The sequence below is a fragment of the Macrobrachium nipponense genome, chromosome 42 (assembly GCF_015104395.2).
Source record: "Macrobrachium nipponense isolate FS-2020 chromosome 42, ASM1510439v2, whole genome shotgun sequence".
Taxonomy (NCBI): Eukaryota; Metazoa; Arthropoda; class Malacostraca; order Decapoda; family Palaemonidae; genus Macrobrachium; species Macrobrachium nipponense.
This window is the reverse complement of record NC_061103.1, coordinates 32,969,753-32,990,727: the sequence shown is the minus strand read 5'-3', so window position 1 is coordinate 32,990,727 and position 20,975 is coordinate 32,969,753. Positions and strand designations below refer to the sequence as shown.

The 20,975-nt window shown below is 40.1% G+C and overlaps 1 protein-coding gene across 2 annotated transcripts in view; it reads right to left on the bottom strand.

Moving 5' to 3' along the window:
- Nucleotides 1-14,657: 14,657 nt before the first annotated feature.
- LOC135213063 (BLOC-1-related complex subunit 6-like) overlaps nucleotides 14,658-20,975 on the bottom strand; it is a 61,462-nt gene continuing 55,144 nt past the window's right edge. For both annotated transcript variants that reach the window (XM_064246906.1, XM_064246907.1), the window contains exons 7-8: nucleotides 17,864-17,940; nucleotides 14,658-15,432 (exon numbers count right to left, since the gene is read on the bottom strand). In XM_064246906.1, the coding sequence (XP_064102976.1) occupies nucleotides 15,372-15,432; nucleotides 17,864-17,940 (138 nt within the window). In that variant the 3' untranslated portion in view covers nucleotides 14,658-15,371. The remainder of the gene's footprint in view (nucleotides 15,433-17,863; nucleotides 17,941-20,975) is intronic.

Sequence of the window (20,975 nt, the reverse complement as noted above, 5' to 3'; positions counted from 1 at the left end):
TCATTTTTTATTCTTTTTGTTTTGTCAAACAGTAATTTTTAATGTATAAAATGACAAATAAAAAAAATTGTGAAAACCAATAAAAATGATAAAGCAAAAGAAGAAGGGAAAAAGACAGATAATGAGTCTTACTTGGACTGTTATTAGCTTAAAGCACTATTGATAAACCTGATCTCGTACAGATTTCCCACCCCATCCTCCCCTTCATGTTGATGGAACTTTGCTAAATGAGTCCGAAGCTTTAACTGTTCTAGGTGTAACTCTTGACTGACATCTTATGAAAGTTTCAACAAATGCAGCACAGAAGTTAGGTACATATTGTTCGTAGGGCCTCATATATTTATCTCATATATTTATAACAGTGATAAAATAAATGCAACATGTTTCAGGTCATTTGTACTTTTTTACTGGAGTACTATTCCCCAGTGTGGATATCTCCTTTTGCCAGAGATTTATCTCTTTTAGATAGAGTGGTTCGTGGTGGTAGGTTTCTTAACTGTGAACACCACAGGGTCAGTGATGGAATGAAGGATGGTGCGTAGCTTTAGATAAGGGCATAAGGCATGTGCAGTAGGGAGATCTTTTTTCCCATGATACAACTGGCTGGTATGACTTGGAATTCCTAAACGGACATAAGGCACCTTAAAGGGGTTGTACTTGGCAGTTAATTATTGATAGTGATGAGCCATTCTTTAGGACAAATTTGTACTAACATTTTAGATCACAACAAGAGTAGCTAAAGAGATGGTTGACAGTGTTTATATAGTAATTTTAAGATGTTATTTTAGCTACTGAGGCATCAGCATTTTCACCAATGAGTTTCTCCATTACTTTGTAGTAGAGTGATCTACAGGTAAGAAAGGACTATCAAGATTATTGGAAAGTGAAAGGCTAAAGTCTCATAACTGAACTTTGGGTTCATAAACACTTCATTATTGTTGAACAGGCACACTAAGAGATGTAAGCATGAACGTGTTCATCCAAGACCTGCTTTGCTAGGAGATACTTACTATTTCTGTCCTCCAACAAAATTAACAAATTTTATAGCATTGCAATAACACATTTGTAGTGACAACTTGCATTTAGCTATTATTTTCATATGAAATAATAAAAGGTTAGAAGCTTATTTTCCTTTTACTGTATTAAAAATCAACATTGATTCAGAGTACAGTATATACATTGCCAGATCTATTATGGAGTACTAACATTTGGAGTTACGGTATTTGGCTCCAGGCTAGAGCTATGGTTCTACATATTCATTAACAACTCACAGAACCAGAGCTGTCCATATCAAGTATTAAAATATTTATAGATATAAGCTACAATCTCTATGACTACATTAAAAATTTATCAGACATAACAGTAACAAGAGCACAAGAAGCAGGAAAGGCAAAAAATGTTGAAAGAATCACACACACACATCATCTCTAACATATATGACACAGAATTTAAGCAGCTCATAATACTAAAGAATAGTAAATATTTGCAAATGGCATCCTGAGCATCCATACACATCATTATTATGTAAAAACATTTAAAGATTTATTCAAACTAGCAAAATTGATTAAACATCTCATACAACCCAACAGAAAGAATTTGTTTTACATAAACTTTTATTCTTCACATACATAAGTTAATACTAATGACTTTACACCTGGTCAGGGGATAGATTGAATGCCAAATCATTAGGAGAGTGAACATACAAAAAAAAGGGAAATGGAGGGGCTACTCAATAGAAGTTGCTCCCTACCTCATCTGCTTAATTCTCCTTTGTGACCAAAGTTGTCATAAACTGTATGTAGAGGAATAAAATAATTGGCTTTTATCTGTGCAAAATATTTTTTAACTACCTAATTTTTTAAGAATTATCATAACTTGAATATCTAATACTTTTACAGCATAACTTGGGAAATACAAAACTGACCCTTTAAACTTTTTGGTTGCCAATTGGAGATCACAATCTTTAATTCATGGGTTGAATTATACCTCAGATCTCTTTTGTATAAAATCTTATGTAACAGATCTACTGTGGAAATACCCAGTAGACTTCTGGACTTTTCATCTGCCATGACAGTTCCATTGGAGATCAGTCTTAATTTATAAACTGGAATTAAGAGTCAAGATCTCTTCTTGTACTCATTCCTATGTAATATGTACTTGTAGACATACATTAGGATTTTTTTTTTTTGAGGTTCTTAAAATTGTAGGTCTGCTATAGCCAAGACTTTGTGCAAAGGGAATAAAAAGTTATTAAACTAAGCAGAATATACATGTATTGAGTTTAAATGTAGCTGTATTCAGAAAAAATGTAAACAAACGTAACTTTTATGAGAGCATAATACTTCTCTGGGAACTGGAAAGCTTATTTCCCTTAGCCAAATTATAATGATGTTCAGTATATTCCTGAAAAGAGCCTTCTTGGGAATACAGACTGGAGCAGCCAGATCGATGAATTATTCATTTATGGAAATGAAAAGCAATTACCATGCTTTCCCCAAGAGACCTTCAAAGCCAATATTGTGCAAATGACTGTCATGTGATCACTTTTAATTCTTTTAAGAAAATACCTTAAGCAAAAAAATCTTCCTATAAAGTATGAGTATGTGAGATGTCTGTATGAGTGTGCATGAATAAGTGAAACACAGACCATTTGTTCATAGTACAGTACTCTTGCCCTCCATCTTTTATGAATCACCAACTTATGGTATTTTGACAAATAAAGTATCATATTGAAAAATATATGATTATGAACCTGATACCATTTCCCCCAAAGAATTTATATTAAGGGTAAAAAGGATGGTAAAACATCTTGCTGCAAGTTAATATGTATCTATCCAATACATTCTCCCACTGCACCTCATTTCCCACATTGAATTCTCGAATTATTTAACACTTGGTCTGTGACAATTACCTATTCATCCGACACAGTTTAGCAGTCAAATGGGCAAAGAAATTCGTAGTAGACCTTTACAATTAGAAATAACTGAAGATAGTGAAAGATAATGGCGAATTATGTACAAAAGGTCAGGTGAGGTTGCTACAATACAGTAAATGTGGGAGTGGGCTCAATCTACTAAGTCTCCTTCATCCTCTCAACATTTCTCACATGTATTAACCAATGATTTGGAAATCAATGTATCCATCAAGATGTAAAGACATTTAATATATATATATATATATAAGACATTTATACAGTATCTAATTTTGAACATATTCACTATCTTTGACTTATAAGAAAAGTTATGTATATACCTAACTTGGTCCAAATTAAAATATTCTACAATAAAGAGAATGTCCAAAATATTCTACAATAAAGAGAATGTCCAGATCTTTAAGCATGTTTATTAATCATCACCAGCCATGCTCAACACAAAAATAAATGATAAAAAGTCTTAACAAATTTATACGGCCATGCTTCCATCTGCCATTAACGCAGCTGAAAGAAGAGTAAGACTAGTACAAACTGAACAATTTGAAATATACAATATGGAGTTTATTTTATACAATGCTTCTGACTAAATAGAAAAATACGCTCCATACCTCAGCAGTGATAAAGTCCATAAAATAATTTTTTGTTAAGATATACATTTGCAGCCTCCTACAAAGTGATAATGCTTAGATGATATATAATGGTTTTCACTTTAAGAATATTTCATCAACACTTTGCAAGATGTCCCATTTACAAAATACACAGAACATTCTTCTCAAACCACACAACATTATCAGTGCCATTCATAGTGAATTCTAACACATCACATTAGTAGGAGTTATGAAAAAATGTCCAGGGTTACAACTTCATTGAGATAATAAAACTATTGCTAAGACGAATCAATAGAATAGATTGAGTGAAATATGTAAAGTATTATTAGATGAAATATTGAGGTAAGTTGTAAGTTTGGCATTCAAGCCATAAAAGTATGGATCTAACAAGGAACTGCTAAAAAAAACAATTACAACAAGACCACTAAGCAATGTTGATTACAATTAAGGTGTCCCATTCCCCAACCTTTGAAGATTCATTAAGGACTTCTTGAATAATGGTAATGAAAAAAAAAAAAAAAAAAAAAAAAATGTCATCACAAAACCAGTACAAAGCACACTTTCAGTAACTTTGGTATTAATCTTCTTACCAAAATATATGAATTAAATATGTAAGCATAAAGGAGTTAAAGCAACCCCTGGAAATAATATAACCAGTATACCATTAGTAAAGCAGTAAATTACTTTTCCTTTATAATATCAATTTTCTACAGAAGTATGAAAATATCTGTTGATTTCTTATCCAATTTACACTGTGATAATGTTGTATCTAATTTAAAACTGCTAACAAGTGTAATAGGAACTGGAGTTTGGGCTATTTTACACTGAATGCCTTTTTAATGTATGACACTTACCTGGCAGGTATATATATAGCTATATTCTCTGTTCCACCAGGCAGAAATTTTCAAAACTCGCGGCAAACGCTAGTAACCTATTAGTAGTTCAGGCAACCACCACCCCGTTACCGTGGCGCTAGCGCTAGGAACCGTTCCCAATTGGGCCAGATTTTCTCTGCCAGCCGAACCGGCAACATTGTTGGTGGTTCCCTGCTAGAATTTTCATTCTCGTTGCTGACTGATCTTGGATTTTGGTATTGTACTCGGAAACGTTAGCTTGGCATTCGCTTTGGATTGTTCATTAAAGATGTCTGATACTGGAAGTATATTTAGAGTGTGTGTAAAAGAGGGGTGTAAGGTAAGATTGCCGAAAGCTTCGGTCGATCCTCATACCGTTTGTAAGAAGTGTAGGGAGAATGTGTGTACTTGGGAGAATAGATGCATTGAATGTGAGAATTTATCAGAGAAGGAATGGAAGGTCTTTATGAAATATGTTGAGAGGCTTGAGAAAGATCGTGTAAGGAGATCTGTTTCTCGTAGTGAGAAGTCAAATTCTTCGAGTAAAAGGAGTGAATGTATTTCCTCTCCAGCTCCTTCTAATGTAGAAGTGGTAGTTCCTTCTCCCCAGGTATCTCCTGCGCCCGCTTCTGTATCGGAGGAGGCGAACGATACAAATATTGTTAAAGTGTTCGCTGCCCTTGCGTCCATGGGCGACCAGATACAGCGACTCACAGATAGAGTTAGTGCTTTCGATGTCAGTGAAAGTGTAGTGGAGGGGGCGTCTGATCGTCTCTCTCGTGCTCCTAGACCTAGACCTCTGTCAAGCTCCCAAACCCAAGGGAGAAGGCATGTCGACAGTCGAAGGGAGGCGAGAGAGGTTTTGTCACGGTCAGGCGTCCCTTCGAACAGTCCTGTTGCAAATTCCCAGGCTGTTGCAGTTCGCCGCAGAAAAGGCGTAACTGGGAAGTGTGCGTCCTCGGAAGGTTCGACTTCCGAGCGAGAACGTCGGTATGCAGTGGTGTCTCGCCCACTCAAGAGGACGTTCAGGACATCAGCTGCTCTCGAGAGACAGGCGCAAGATAGTGAGGCTTGGAGTAGTCCTGAGGTGTTGTCATCCTCGGAAGACGGGGAAGCAGTACCGATCAAGAGGAAAAGGATTTTTCGTACTAGAGAGGACGCAGGACGCACTGGCGATATACGTCCGTCTCGGCATGGTATTTCCATGGGAGATTCGCCTCCATCTTCTTATGTATCCTCCCCTCGTATTTCTCCGTCGGGTAGAGTACAGGATCGCTCTCCGTTAGGTCGCAGTCCAGCTCGTAATCCTCATCCTTCGTCGTCTACCATTCAGGAGGATGGTACGAAGCATTTCTTACGGGAAATGCCAGTCCAAGTTGCAGTGCTGGTGAAGTCATTGGGGATGCTCCTGAACAAGCATCTTCGAGGCGTAAGGACGATTTCCTTCCCGTTAAGTCTTCTAAAAGGGAAGACAAGGACGCGTTCGCCGAGGACGCAGGGCGCACTAGCGCTAGGAGGAAAATAGTTTCGGAAGAAGCAGGACGCAAACGTCAGGACGCGGGACCAATAGTGGACGCAGGACGCAGGCGGCAGGAAGCAGGCGTGTCTATGATGGACGCAGGACGCAGGCGGCAGGACATCGAGAGGCGGCAGGACGCCGACGCCTCGGTAGCCGCAGGACGCAGGCGGCAGGACATCGAGAGGCGGCAGGACGCCGACGCCTCGGTAGCCGCAGGACGCAGGCAGCAGGACGCTATTCCTTCAACGAAGCGTCAATACGAAGAGGATTTACAAGACATTTCTTCAACAGAAGAAGAATTGGAAGTAATTGAAGAAAAGAATACGGAACCTTCTTCAGATTATAAGGTTCTGACTTCACGTCTTATGGCTGTTTTGAGGGGGAATTTAAACCGACAGCTCCGTTATCCCCCTTATCACAGTTTTCCAAGACTAGGACTCCAAAGAAGTCCTCTTTCCTTAAAATGACGATGTCAATTTCGGCGAAGAAGGCCCTTCAACGGGTGAATGACTGGATGAAGGAGAAGAAAGAAGCGGGAAAATACTCTTTTGTTTTTCCTCCAGCTAAGTTGGCTTCTAAATCAGGAGTATGGTACGCTACTGGAGAAAGTCTAGGCCTGGGAGTACCTGCCTCCTCCCAGGGGGACTTCTCCAGTATAGTAGACAGCTCACGCAGACAGGCGTTACAGTCTGCCAAAGTCTGGTGGACGTCTTCAGAATTTGACCATCTATTTAAAGGGATTTTTAGGACTTTCGAAGTCTTCAATTTCTTGGATTGGTCTTTGGGAGCGCTAGCGAACTCCCTAGAAGAAGAGGATTCGCAGGACTTAGAGACAGCTAAGAGCATTATGTCCTGCATGGATAAGGCTCTGAGAGACGGAACGAATGAACTGGCTTCGTTATTCACAGCAGGAGTACTTAAGAAGAGATCGCTGTTGTGTTCGTTCGCTTCAAAGGGAGTTTCTAACTCTCAGAAATCGGAGTTATTGTTCTCTCCTCTTTCGAAACAGCTGTTTCCTTCAGAGGTGATCAGGGATATAGCTCTCTCCCTTTCGCAGAAAGCCACCCAAGATCTTCTTTCTTCTTCAGTTAAAAAGTTTTTACCAACCAAGTTGGTGAAGAAGACTCCAAAGGATACTAGGCCTTCGCAACAGCCCTTTCGAGGAGAACATTCGCTCGACCCGCCTTTAGGGGTAAGAGAGTACCCTCGAAAAGAGGAGCCAAGACCCCCTCTAAAGAATGAGAACTCAGTCCTCCAGACGACAGTGGGAGCCAGACTTCAAGATTTTTGGGAAGTTTGGCAGAATATGAAGGCGGATCCCTGGGCTGTCAACGTAGCTCGGGAAGGGTACAAGATTCCTTTCTTGAAAAGACCTCCTCTCGCAACATCTCCGAGAGCCCTCGGGGCAAATTACAACGATTTAGAGAAGAAAGCTGCTCTGTGGGAGCAAGTAGCTTCCATGCTAGAGAAAGGAGCCATAGAACCTGTTCTGGATCACGAATCTCCGGGATTTTACAACCGTCTATTCCTGGTTGCAAAGTCCTCGGGAGGTTGGAGGCCAGTGCTGGACGTAAGTCAACTGAATCTTTTCGTAGAAAAGACCAAGTTCACTATGGAGACGAACGATTCAGTACTGGCAGCGGTACGTCCAGGGGACTGGATGGCGACTCTGGACTTACAAGACGCAATTACTTTCATATTCCGATTCATCCAGGAAGCAGGAAGTAGTATCTAAGGTTTGTGATTCAGAGGACAGGGTCTTTTCAGTTCAAGGCCCTATGCTTCGGCCTTTGCACAGCCCATCCAATGTGTTCACGAGGATGATGTCCAATGTGGCGAGATGGTTACATTTAAGAGGGATCAGAGTGTCTTTTTATCTGGACGACTGGTTGATAAGATCCCAATCAAGAAGTCAATGTCTGGAGGACTTGAGTCAAACATTGGACTTGGCAAAAGACCTAGGTCTGATAGTGAATATGGGAAAGTCTCAATTGGAGCCCCAACAACAGATAGTTTATTTGGGGATTCAGATATCGGCAGTGACTTTTCGGGCTTTTCCGTCCCCAGAGAGGCAAGCCCAATGCATTCGGAAGGTGCAGGACTTTCTAAAGAAAGACCGATGCTCTGGCAAAGAGAGTGGATGAGTCTACTGGGCACACTCTCTTCGCTAGAGAGGTTCATTTCTTTAGGAAGACTGCACATGAGACCTCTTCAGTTTTTCCTGAAGGATTCATGGCCAAGAAAATTGCAACCGGATTCCTTCCAGTTTCTAATTCCGGCCGAAGTAAAGGAGGAATTAAAGTGGTGGCTAACTCCAGGCAGGTTAGCAAGAGGGATGTCGCTTCAGCAGAAGAACCCAGACCTCGTCTTGTTTTCCGACGCGTCGGACGGCGGGGTTGGGGGAGCGACATTAGGCCCTCAGAGGTGTCGGGACTTTGGAACAAGGTCGAAACAAAGTGGCACATAAACAGGAAGGAACTGATGGCAATTTTCTTGGCTTTGAAGCACTTCAGAGAGTTGATTCGGAACAAGACAGTGCAGGTCAACTCGGACAACACCACGGCTCTGGCATACATCCGGAAACAAGGGGGAACTCATTCTTTTCCCCTTTACGATCTGGCAAAAGAAATTCTGCTCTGGGCGGAAGAGGAAAAGGTCGTGATACTCACCAGGTTTATACAAGGAGAGAAGAACGTGGGTGCGGACCTGTTGAGCAGAAAGAGAGCAACTTCTCTCGACGGAGTGGACGTTGCACATGGAGGTTTGCCAGAGCCTGTGGAAGTTGTGGGGCCGGTAGTGGATCTGTTTGCGACAGCCAGAACAAAAAGGTTACCAACATATTGCTCTCCGGTTCCAGACCAGGAAGCAGTGGCGGTCGATGCATTCCTGATGGATTGGTCGAACCTAGATTTGTACGCTTTTCCTCCGTTCAAGGTGCTGGGGAAAGTGATGAAGAAGTTCAGGGAGAGCAAAGGAACGAGGATGACCTTAATAGCCCCGTTTTGGCCGGCCCAAAGTTGGTTCACAGAGGTACTGGAATGGACAGTAGATACGCCAAGGACTCTTCCTCTAAGAGTAGATTTACTCAGACAACCCCACTTCGACAGGTTTCACAAGAATACCCTCGCTCTGGGTCTGACTGCGTCAGACTATTCGAAACGTCTGGTCAGAGCGAGGGGATATTCTAGAGAGGTGGCCAGTGCAGTGGCTAGAGCCAGAAGAACCTCCACAATCACAGTGTATCAGTCGAAGTGGGACAATTTCCGGAAGTGGTGTAAGAAAAGGAAAGTGTCTCATCCAGTACCTCTGTGCATCGCAAATCGCAGATTTCCTTCTATACTTGAGGAAGGATTTACGCTTGTCAGTTTCGACAATCAAAGGTTATAAGAGTATGCTAACCTCAGTGTTTAGACACAGGGATCTAGACATCTCGAATAACTTAGACCTTAGAGATCTGATTAGGTCGTTCGGTACGAAGAAACAATCAGAATGCAGGCCACCTGCTTGGAACCTTGATGTGGTCTTGAAGTATTTAACTTCTGGCAAATTCGAGCCTTTAGAGGAATCCTCTCTGAGAGATCTTGCTAAGAAGACTATCTTTTTAGTAGCATTGGCAACTGCTAAAAGAGTTAGTGAGCTTCAGGCCATATCGAAGAAGGTGGGATGGAGACATGGCAATGCAGTGTGTTCATTCCAAGAAGGTTTCTTGGCCAAGAATGAGAATCCAGATAATCCTTGGCCAAGATCCTTTGAAGTTTTGGGTCTAGCTGAATTGGTGGGTCAAGAGCAAGAAAGAGTTCTCTGCCCAGTGAGAGCGTTGCGATGTTATATAGAAAGAACAGGAGTTTATCAGAGGGAAGTCTGATGCTCTGTGGTGTTCAGTTAAAGACCCCCACTAGACCCATGACGAAGAACGCTCTAGCCTTCTTCATGAGAGAGTTAATTAAAGAGGCTCATATGTTGTGTGAAGAGCAGAGCTTTGGTATTTTGAAAGTGAAGGCTCTGAAGTCAGGCAGTGGCGACTTCATTAGCTTTTAAAAGAATTTAGCCCTCAAGGAAATTATTGAATCTACATATTGGAGAACTAATTCAATATTCGCGTCTCATTATCTTAGGGACGTTCAGACAACCTTTGATAATTGTCAGACGCTAGGTCCATACGTGTCCTCGGGTACAGTATTGGGCAAAGGAGTTACTACCCCATAACCTTCTTTTAAGCTAGTTGATTTTATTAGGTGATGGTGTTTGTGTTTATTGGTCGTCTGAGAAAAGGGTGCGGTACTTTTCTCAGTCTTGTTAAGATTATCCGGTGATGGTGTGTGTGTAGTTCAGGTAAATGATCTGTTACTAGCTTGAATGCCGTGCATAAGAGGGCTGTAAGGTTCTGTCAACACATTGGTCACGTCCAGTTGTCAGTTCCAGTCTTAGCTTCTTCAACAAATACAGGGACACCTTCCTTGTTTGAGAGCTACTAAGGTTTAAGCAGGCTTAGAGGCAGGACCTATGAAGTCAGCTACCTTAGCAGGTAAGGAACCTGGAGTTTTAATAATATTTGAATAATATTTTTATACTCTAAGAATGTTGCTGTCCTTGACCCACCTCCAAATGTGTCAATCAGCTATATATATACCTGCCAGGTAAGTGTCATACATTAAAATGAAGTTTTTATGATAAAACAAAGTTTAATGTATACTTACCTGGCAGGTATATATAATTTAATTCCCACCCGCCTCCCCTCAGGGGACAGGGTTCAGAGAAAATCTGGCCCAATTGGGAACGGTTCCTGCGCTAGCGCCACGGTAACGGGTGGTGGTTGCCTGAACTACTAATAGGTTACTAGCGTTTGCCGCGAGTTTTGAAAATTTCTGCCAGGTGGAACAGAAAATATAGCTATATATATACCTGCCAGGTAAGTATACATTAAACTTTGTTTTATCATAAAAAGTTCATTTTGACTTTGTCTCATTATGAAAAGTGTTATTATTAACTTTCAAGCTTCCAAATAATCTGACTCCCTTTACAAATTTCTTGCAGCCAATCTTTGTGTCTATGCTGTAGTTCTTCTATATCTTTTGAGTATCATAATGTAATTTTCTCAGATTAGCAAAATAAGGTGGTACTGTACAAAGAATTTAACATTCTGTAAGTATGGGTATGCAGCGCTAATAGGATGGGTGTATCAGCCAGAAAATAAGAATTGTAAAGTTTATATTCTATAAATACAAACATTTCATTTATGCTTAATGACCAGAAAGGTAAGTTAGCAGAGGGTTGCATTACTTGATAAGTAAGAGAATTCTTGAGTTATACTTATGGCACAATTTATTTCAAGTCTTAGTAAACTGAAACATTGTAAAGTAACAATTATAAGCTTTGAAGAGGGTAACTCACAAAATTATGATTTTTATTTGTATAGCATGAAAAACTCTTAAATTTTGCATGTCTGTACAATGTTTAAACCACTGCAGTACAGTAATTGTAATGAATTGTTATTCCAGTGAAATAAGATGCAGACGCTGTAAGCGTTCTTGTTTGGCTAGAAATCAAGAAAGTTGGTATATGTGCTGTTACCTTCTTAAAGCTGTACTTCCAAGAACTCTCACCACTGAAGTAGTGAAATATAGTACATAAAGGCACCAGTAGAGATGAATAATTGTGATTTCTTCAAGATTTCACCCCCTTTGACAAGACTAAGGCAGACAGTTTGCCCTCAGAAGTACCACTGTCTTGTATGGGATCTTCATCTGTGTCACAGTTCTTCACCTTCAACCCCAGATTTTGACATCCTGAGCACTTCAACCACATCTGATTGTTCGTTCTCAGAACCCTTATGATGCCAGATCTCCAAATCACCCATTCATGTGAAGTGACAGCCTTTTAGCTTGACACAGGTACAAGGGCCCTTAGTGTGATTACTCATATCAGTTCTGCAATTGCAAGATTGGTGCAGAATCTCTTTCGTAAGGTTAGTTGAATTTTAACTTAGATAATGTCTAATTTTACTGTAATATAGTACAATTTTTACCTTTGTAAATTCTCAGTAAGTGGTGTTACCAAAGAATGGTAAGAGCTTAAACTAAACTAGATTCCTATATACAATAGGTGGTTTAGATATACATATTAAGAGAGTTTAGATATATTAAAAGGGTTATTGGTGGAAATTACCAAGTAAAATAGTTGGATCTTGGCTAAAATAGTCACTCCAATTAATACGTGAGAAGTTATATAAATTAAATAAAATTAACTTTACCAAAGCCAAATGCCTCATAAATAAGAGTAAAAGAGCAAAATAGGGAGATTCTTCCTTTATTTGCTTCATAAAAAAATTACTAGAATTCTTTTGCCTATTAGGAAACTCAGCCTCTGGTTACCTTTCCTTTCTGGCTGTTGAGCACAAGTTGAAAATGATGTTTGCACATTGTATGGATACGTGATTAGGACAAATGATTAAGGCACTATTTTTAAACAAATTATTGAACATAAGCTTTTAAGACGTCACAAACTTTGCTGTTTAGTAGCTTGATGACACCTGTCAATTAATGCTGCCTATAAATTAATGTTCGATATGTGTCAGTCACTGTAACATTTCCATCATGAAAAATGCTCATTTCTAAATATTGTGCTTATGCTTCAGTGTACAAATTCATATATCATTCATTTTAAAACTAGCCACCTACTATTTTCTTAAGCCCAGCTGAATATATTAGAAGCAAATTCATATCGAATTTGGTATATTCACAAACATTTTCCACATTTCAACAGTACCTAACAGAAAGGGAAGCAATCATTTTCTCTCTCTTCAAAACCAGATAAGAATAAATACTAACTGAAAACCACTGAGATGTGCAATAAAATTCAGAATATAAAAAAAGATACAAATTAAAATAGCAAATAAATGCATTTGCTAATACAACACTGCGTTAAAAATGTGGCAGCTTTAAACAAGTTAAAATAAACCAACATCCTGAAAAATCTTAGATTAAAAACAATTCTTTTGAAAATAAATGCTTTCATGACATTCATGAATTGCAAAATGTAGCTTGTGGAAATTTAAGAGAAGCAGAAAATGGAAATTTAGAGAGTTATGAAATTGCAATCTTGGGTCTGCAACGCCTGACATTGTTACTGATTTTGTTACTGGCCTCTTGCTTCAAATGTCCTACTCACTAGACTAAGTCATATCCCATGGAGGTATTCATCACCGAATGTTTATTATTGGAGAGAGTTAGCTTTAAATATAAATGCTTTATGATTAGAGTATGTCAAACCTTTTAATGAAAACCAAATAATTATATTGTTTGAATATTTTCATAACACTGAAATTTTGAACATAATACATTTATGTACATATAAAATGAACATATAAATAGCACTAAACAAGAAAATTACCAAAAAGCCTAAAATTGTAAATATAATAGCAAACAATTGTGCATAAGAATTCTGCTAAATGGATAATACATAATGTAGTGTCAGGACAACCTCCCACCCTGCTTAACATGTGACCATGGTAACCGAAAAAGAACTGTACTGTGCCATCTAATCAAACATCACTGACATTTGTAATAAACAACCACTCAAAAGTTTCTGCACTAGTACCAATACACCAGCTGATAAATAAAAAGAAAAATGTTAAAGCTTGTGAAGAACACCTAATAAAACTGCAATTAAACCAGAAACAAGTACCCATATTGGAATTTTAATTAATTAAGAACCCAATTTTTTTTTCATCAAAACTCCAGTTATGTATGTTCCTAATAGTATTGTGGTCATGACATACCCAACATGACCAGGATCACCAGAAGGTACTATACCTATATGCTTACCCTCTAAACTACTAAAGACTTTGTTTCCAGACCTTACAGTCCCAAACAACAATATTGGATTCTAAAGGCGTACAAAATAGCCAGAAACCCTCAGCATCTCTGCCTCTGACTGAAGTGGTGATTCAGGTAAACTCATACGTAATTTTAAAAGTTTTTCATACAATCTACGCTAGTCACATAACAAGTACATTTTTCCCAATCCAGAACATCTCTCTGCCTCTTAAATAATCTTCATTAAAAGAGAGGTTAATCACTTGTTTGGAAATAATCTGTGATTAGAAAACCATCACAACTAATGATATTATGAATATACTCCATTTGATTAATGAGTTTTTATGAAAAACCTTTGGTCATACATACTACCATATAAGTAACACATACCTCAGAAATGTAATGAGAAGTTTTAACCTTAGGTGCCCTGCCACTCCAAGAAGGCAAATAGAAATCATAAGGGAAAATACTACATCCCCTGAACAATAATATCCATATTAGCACCACTTATGTGCAGTAGATAAGAATCAACTCCAAAGACAATAGTGCTAATCAGAGAGAGAGAGAGAGAGAGAAATAATAAAAGGAACTAATGCAACAGTAACAGAGTAGTCTAACAGAACATCTAAGAAAGACAATGGTTATACAGTATTATACAGATGAAAGAAATCATTACCCTTAAAACTTATTTCATCTTTTAATATCCTGCACTGTAGGTGAGTTTTGTATCCTAGTGGCAAAAAATAATTCAGGACTTTTTATTCCTATACCTTTTGCTAACTCTTTGAATATTATTTGACTTCATTACAAAAGACCAAAGGTCAACAGTGATCTACTGCTTTTACTGAATTTATGTACTATAAATAAGAAACTACTGCAACTAAAAGTCTTGAAATGTGAGGCACTAGTATTTCCTCAAGTCCTTAACCAGTCACCATAAAATCTTTTACAGTAATTCAGGTCAAGTACTTTGAATACTACAAACATATAATACATAATGCTGTCCACTACATCTAATATTTCATGGGCATCACATTTAGTATTCTTTATCATAAGCAATCAGAATCACAACAAATAAAATGTAAGTATGATAATACTCTGTCTATACCGCAGAAACTTTATACACAGTTCAAGTATTATCAAGATCTATGTACAAATTGACCTGTCAATGGGGTTTCTACCTAAAATTCTATCACAGTCATAGCTACATATAGTACAGGTCTTGGAATGTTCCTAAATGGTGACTAGCTATGAAACACATCATCAGTAAGGTACTTAGTGAAATGATTTACTGTACTTTTCTGGAAAAGAAATGTTATTTCAATGTGAAATGCTGTTAAATATAAGTCTATATGATAAAATGAACAGTACTACCCTATAGAGACAATATAATTCACAAAAGCCAGTTGTTGAAGGTATCATAAGATACCATGAACTCAACAGCAATCCGAAGACCTGTTTCTAATTATAAAAACAACACTCCTATGGTAGTTCCTGAGCACTCATATCTCTAAGAGCTCAATTTTAATGGGGATAAACTTTCTTAATTACAGCAACACTGTATCATCACTAAGTGTAAAATCACCTAAAATTCACATTCTGGGTTTCATTTATGGTCAGCAATTAATTGCTGGACCAGCGTTTTCATGAGCCACTTGAATGGATGGTGTTCTCAAACATATCGAGAAGCCGTCGCACTTCCTTGCTGAAGTCAAGTGTTAAGGAAAGTTGAAAATAGACATTTATACAGAGCAAAATTTATCTATGCTATACTTACAAGACTTCATTTATGTATGCCTTCAAAACCAACCTAATTTATGCTTTACAAACCAACCTAAACAGAGAAAACTGTCACAATAAATATAACATGAGAGCAACTCAATATTTAGCCTGTCAGAAAATCATAACTGTATTCTGTCAAGCCAAAAATGTAATCATTATCATCATAACATATTTATTTCAGTTTTTCTTACAGGGTTAAACATTAAATGCCTATGTGTACAGTTTTCTGTCTTACACACTATCTGCCTGAACTTACATCAGGTCTAGTTCTTCATCTATGCCCTGTCTCTACAATTTAATGAGTCTTTCTACTGGTTCCATCAGGAATGAGCTGCAGGGAGTAACAATACTATAGTAGATTCACATCAACTGTGCCAGTCCCTTACGACACTCCTGATTGGCTGTTGATAAGCCAATCATGAGTGGAAACTCTCCATCTCTCTCGAAAGTTCACATGGGTAGGATCCATGTTCCACCTCTCCTGAGGAATATGTCTTTCAGGAAAGGTGGAACATGCATCCTGCCTATGTGAACTCTCAAGAGAGATTGAGTTTCCAGCCAATCAGGAACGTCGTAAGGGACTGGCCTAGACCGCAAATGCATGGTTGATGTGAATCTACTATAGTCTTTTCATTCAAGATTATTATTATTATATAATGGATTAATTTATCCAGACCTCTAAGCCTAATAAAGGCTCTTCTCAGGCTGGTCTTTCAAGGAAATGAGACTGTAACTTTAATAGCCATGATACTGCACTTGTAGTTGTGTCGTCCAATGATAGATATCTTTTCCATCCAAAGAAATATCAGGGAAAAAATTTTCCAACCCATAATCAGCGCTCACTGTTCACACCACTTCTCTATCATGTTCTGTTCCATTGAAGAAACATGACAGATACCTATATAACATCATTAACCTGTTAAGCATCCCCCCCCACCCCCCCTCCCGGGATGAGCTCGCTGCTAACGTACTGTCACGCTTTTTAATATTGATTTTTATGCTTATAATTCATACTGTAGTTAAGTGTAAGAATTTATTAAATGTTGGAATAAAAAAACAATACTAAATACTACTATTATTTTACTTCAAAAGACTACATAATACTGAATGAAAAATCTACATACATGCACTATAATTTTTTCGTATGCCAATCTCTAAAGCAAGGGGCTGCACTCAATCCTGCTTCACAGTGTCAAACCATGTACTATTTACTCGTGATTGTGGAGACAAATGTTCTACATTCTCATCTAGAAACTGATTTGCAAATCTGTTCATTTCTTTCACGAGGTAATCAATGATTTCATCATCAAAGTATTTCTCAAAATATTGTAATGGGTTCTCTTTATCCTCAACTGTAAATTTCAAGCCAGGATCAGTAACAAAAGTAAAGGGATCTCTCTCTCTTCCTCTTGGAGTCCATTCACCTGGAAGAAAAGTTTGTACCCTCAATATCCTCATCACTGGAGTATTCAGAACTAGAGCCCTCATCATCAAATAGGTCATCAATATCAGACTCCTCATCTAGTATTTGATTGATCTCACCTGAAGAAATACGCCTCCTCTTTGGGACATTCATTGTGAAAGACGGAAAAGTCGACTAACCTCAATAAACGCTTGAAGCATACTGAAAGAAAACCAGGGCCAGGCTTTCTAGCATAAGTGACCACCAGAAAAGAGTTGCCAGGCTGGAAATAAGTTTCCATTTACAGCTTACGTGTGCTGAGAGTGTTACCAAATGATGTTCCTACACTTTCTATACGAGTAAACATATTATTATGGGACTGACGGCATGACAAGCACAGTTAAAGTCTTGAACGTAATATCCCGTTGAAGGCGCTACCGAGTAGATCGCGGTAAATGTATTATTATGTGGGTGACGCTTAACAGGTTAAAACCCAAATTATTTTTCAGAATAGTTCTACATACAAAAATTCATGATTTTCAATTAATTTACGGTTAAGATGAGGTCAAAGTTAACCTCAGCACAATTCTCTATTTATAGTCCCAAGATATAAGGAAACAAATTATGATAAAAATATTTGTTAATACTGCTGACAAGCAAAGTGAGCAGAAAAGTCACACTCAGATGCCCACACTTGGTATTTAGATGACTGAAAATAAGTACTATGCATTAATAACAAAACAGAGAAGGGATACCAATAAATAGACCTTCCTGAAAAATAATAAAGATTGGGTACATACTCAAATCCAATGAGAAGAGAGACAATTCAGTTACTCCATAAAGCCCACCCTCTACAATGTTATAAAAATTAGGATATTATGCTACCACTCACCTTTTCAATCACCCTCACAAAAAAGTAGACCAAAAACTAGCAATAATACAAAAAGGATACATTTGCTCTTGAAGTTTGTAAATTGGTTTCATTGACTTGCTTAATTCCTCTGTTTTGGCCATCAACTGGTACATTGACTGTAAGAAAATATCAAAAGTACAATGAAATACTCAAAAAGACATGCTTTGCTAAAGAACATTAACAAGAATAAAAATTCAGTATTTCATTCATTCTACACTAAACGAAGTGAAATTCTGCACATCAATCATAACATTAGCATTCACTCTATCTTTAAGGAGGTAGAGTATAGGGTGTAAATAACAATCATAAATAATTCTTAACATAAAGACCTTCAGTTTACAGCTGTTTTTTTACCCAGTACATTAACATAGAGAGGATCTGCTGCAATAGGCATGGTGAAGTCAATGGCTAACATAAATTTTTCACATTTTTCACTTTATGATTTAATAAGTAGAGTAGGGAGGAAAGAATTTAAGATTAAATCAGGGTTTGTTTTTCTGAAGTAACAACAGTCCAAAAACTTGAAGTGTTTACTTAAAAACCTTTCTCTTTCACATGAACTAAATATTGAATTAAGATCAAAGCTGAGAGCAGGGCTACAGATACAGCAGCAACAGCCAAGATGGATCATTTTGACAGTAAAGGTATACTGGGCATGGCATTAATAGCAGACTACTCTTTCACTGAACAAAATACAACTGTCAATCATTCATTAGAAGAGTGGTATTTGATACAATTGCTGAAAACCCCTTCAGATTGTGGCATAACCTCCATCCATGAATTTAATACAACTGCGCCACGGAGAAGTTCTTGCGGAACGCAAGGGAAGGACCAATACCTGTGACTTCGTGGGCTCTCGGACGAAGGGTACGGATGTCATCGCTACCATCAGCTTCGTACACCCTCCTGATCACCTCACGCAGCCAGAAAGAAAGTGTTCTTGGATACTTCTTTCTTGGTCATCCCGGTGCTAACGATGAGGCGTCGACACTCAGTCCTGAGGTGCCGAGTTCTCTTCAGATAGCGACGTAGCGCCCTCACAGGACAAAGCAGCATCTCATCCACATCGTTGTCGGTGAAGTCCATTAGGGAAGGGTTTGTGAAAGACTCAAACCGGTCGTCAGGGACCGAAGGATTCTGAGTCTTCGCTACAAAGTTCGGGACGAAATCGAGCGTCACAGATCCCCATCCCCTGGAATGCTTGATGTCGAAGGAAAGACCATGCAGTTCCCCTACTCTCTACGCCGATGCCAGGGCCAGCAAGAAGAGGGTCTTGAGGGTCAGATCCCTGTCTGACGACTCTCTGAGTGGTTCGAAGGGACTTCGAGTTAGACTCCTAAGGACGAGAGTCACGTCCCACCCTGGGGGCCTGAGTTCCCTGGGTGGGTAAGACCTCTCGAAGTTCCTCATAAGCAGGGAGATCTCGAACGAATTCGAGATATCCACTCTCCTCAGTTTCAGGACTAGGGCCAGGGCAGCTCTGTATCCTTTGAGTGTGGGGACGGCGAGGAGCTTGTCTCGGCGAAGAAACACGAGGAAATCCACTACCTGCTGAAAAGTGGCTCTGAGAGTAGATAGACCCCGTCTACGACACCAACCACAGAAGACGGCCCACTTTCCCTGGTACACAGCTGCAGAGGACTGTCTGATGTACCCAGCCATCTCTGTTGCTGCTCGGCGAGAAAAGCCTCTCGCTCGCAAGAGATGGTGGATAACAGCCAGCTGTGAAGATGTAGGGACTGGAGTGACTGGTGGTACCGTTCCACGTGTGGCTGGACAAGAAGGTTGTGCCAAGGGGGAAACTCTCTCGGTGCTTCTGCAAGCAGAGCCAGCAGGTCTGGGGAGCCACCAGGATCATCCAGAGATTCGGGGTGACCAGCACTCGGCTGATCACCTTGCGAATCAGGCAGAACAGGGGAAAGACATACATGAAGAGGTTGTCCCACGGGTGTTGAAGAGCGTCCTCTGCAGCTGCCCATGGGTCCGGCACGGCCGAGTAGAAAACCTGAAGTTTTCTGTTGTGCCGGGTGGCGAACAGATCCACGACTGGACGCCCCCACAGGTTGAAGAGCCTTTCCGCCACGTCTGGGTGTAGGGACCATTCGGTCGCTATCACCTGATCCCGATGGCTGAGTTTGTCTGCAACTACATTCCTCTTGCCTGGAATGTAGCGGGCTGACAGCTCTACCGAGTGGGCTGTGCACCTGCAACGTCAACTGGTGCAACAGGAGGGACACTAGGCCCCCTTGTTTGTTGACGTATGCCACTACTGTGGTGTTGTCGCACATCAACACCACCGAGTGTCCCACCAAGCGGTCCTGGAACTCTTGGAGAGCGAGGAACGCTGCCTTGAGCTCCAGGAAGTTAATGTGAAGGTGCTTGTCGTGACGATCCCACACTCCTGCAGCCAGCAACTCCTCCAGGTGTGCCCCCCATCCCTCGGTTGACGCATCTGAAAACAGCAACATCTGGGGGGGGGGGGGGGGGGGGGGGGGGGGGGGGGGGGGGGGGGGGGGGGGGGGGGGGGGAGTGCGGTCCTTTAGTCTCCACTGGAGAGACCGCAGGTGAAGACACCCGTGAGGGACTAACTTCTCGAGTGACGACAAGGTGGCCGATAACGACTTGCCACTGCTGAGCTGGCTGTTCCTGCTGAGACAGGAACTGGTAGGCTGCCTCCTTGAATCTGCTGATCCGCGAGTCTGCGGGGAAGACTTGCCCTGCTACCGTGTCGATCAGCATACCCAGGTACTTCATCCTCTGCTTGGGTTCGAGATCGGATTTCTCGAAGTTCACCACGATCCCCAGATTGCGGCAGAACTCAAGAAGTCGATCCCAGTCCTGTAGCAACTGCAAGCGGGAGCTTGCCAGGACCAACCAGTCGTTGAGATACCTCAAAAGATGTATCCCTGACGAGTGGGCCCAAGCAGACACCAGAGTGAACACTCGTGTGAACACCTGTGGGGCGGTTGAGAGACCAAAGCAAAGTGCCCTGAATTGGTACACCATCCCGTCGAGGATGAAGCGGAGGTACTTCCTGGAGGATTGATGGACGGGTATCTGGAAATACATGTCCTTCAAGTCCACCGAGAGCATGAAGTCGTTCTCCCTGATGGAGTCGAGCACAGATCGTGTTGTCTCCATCATGAACCGA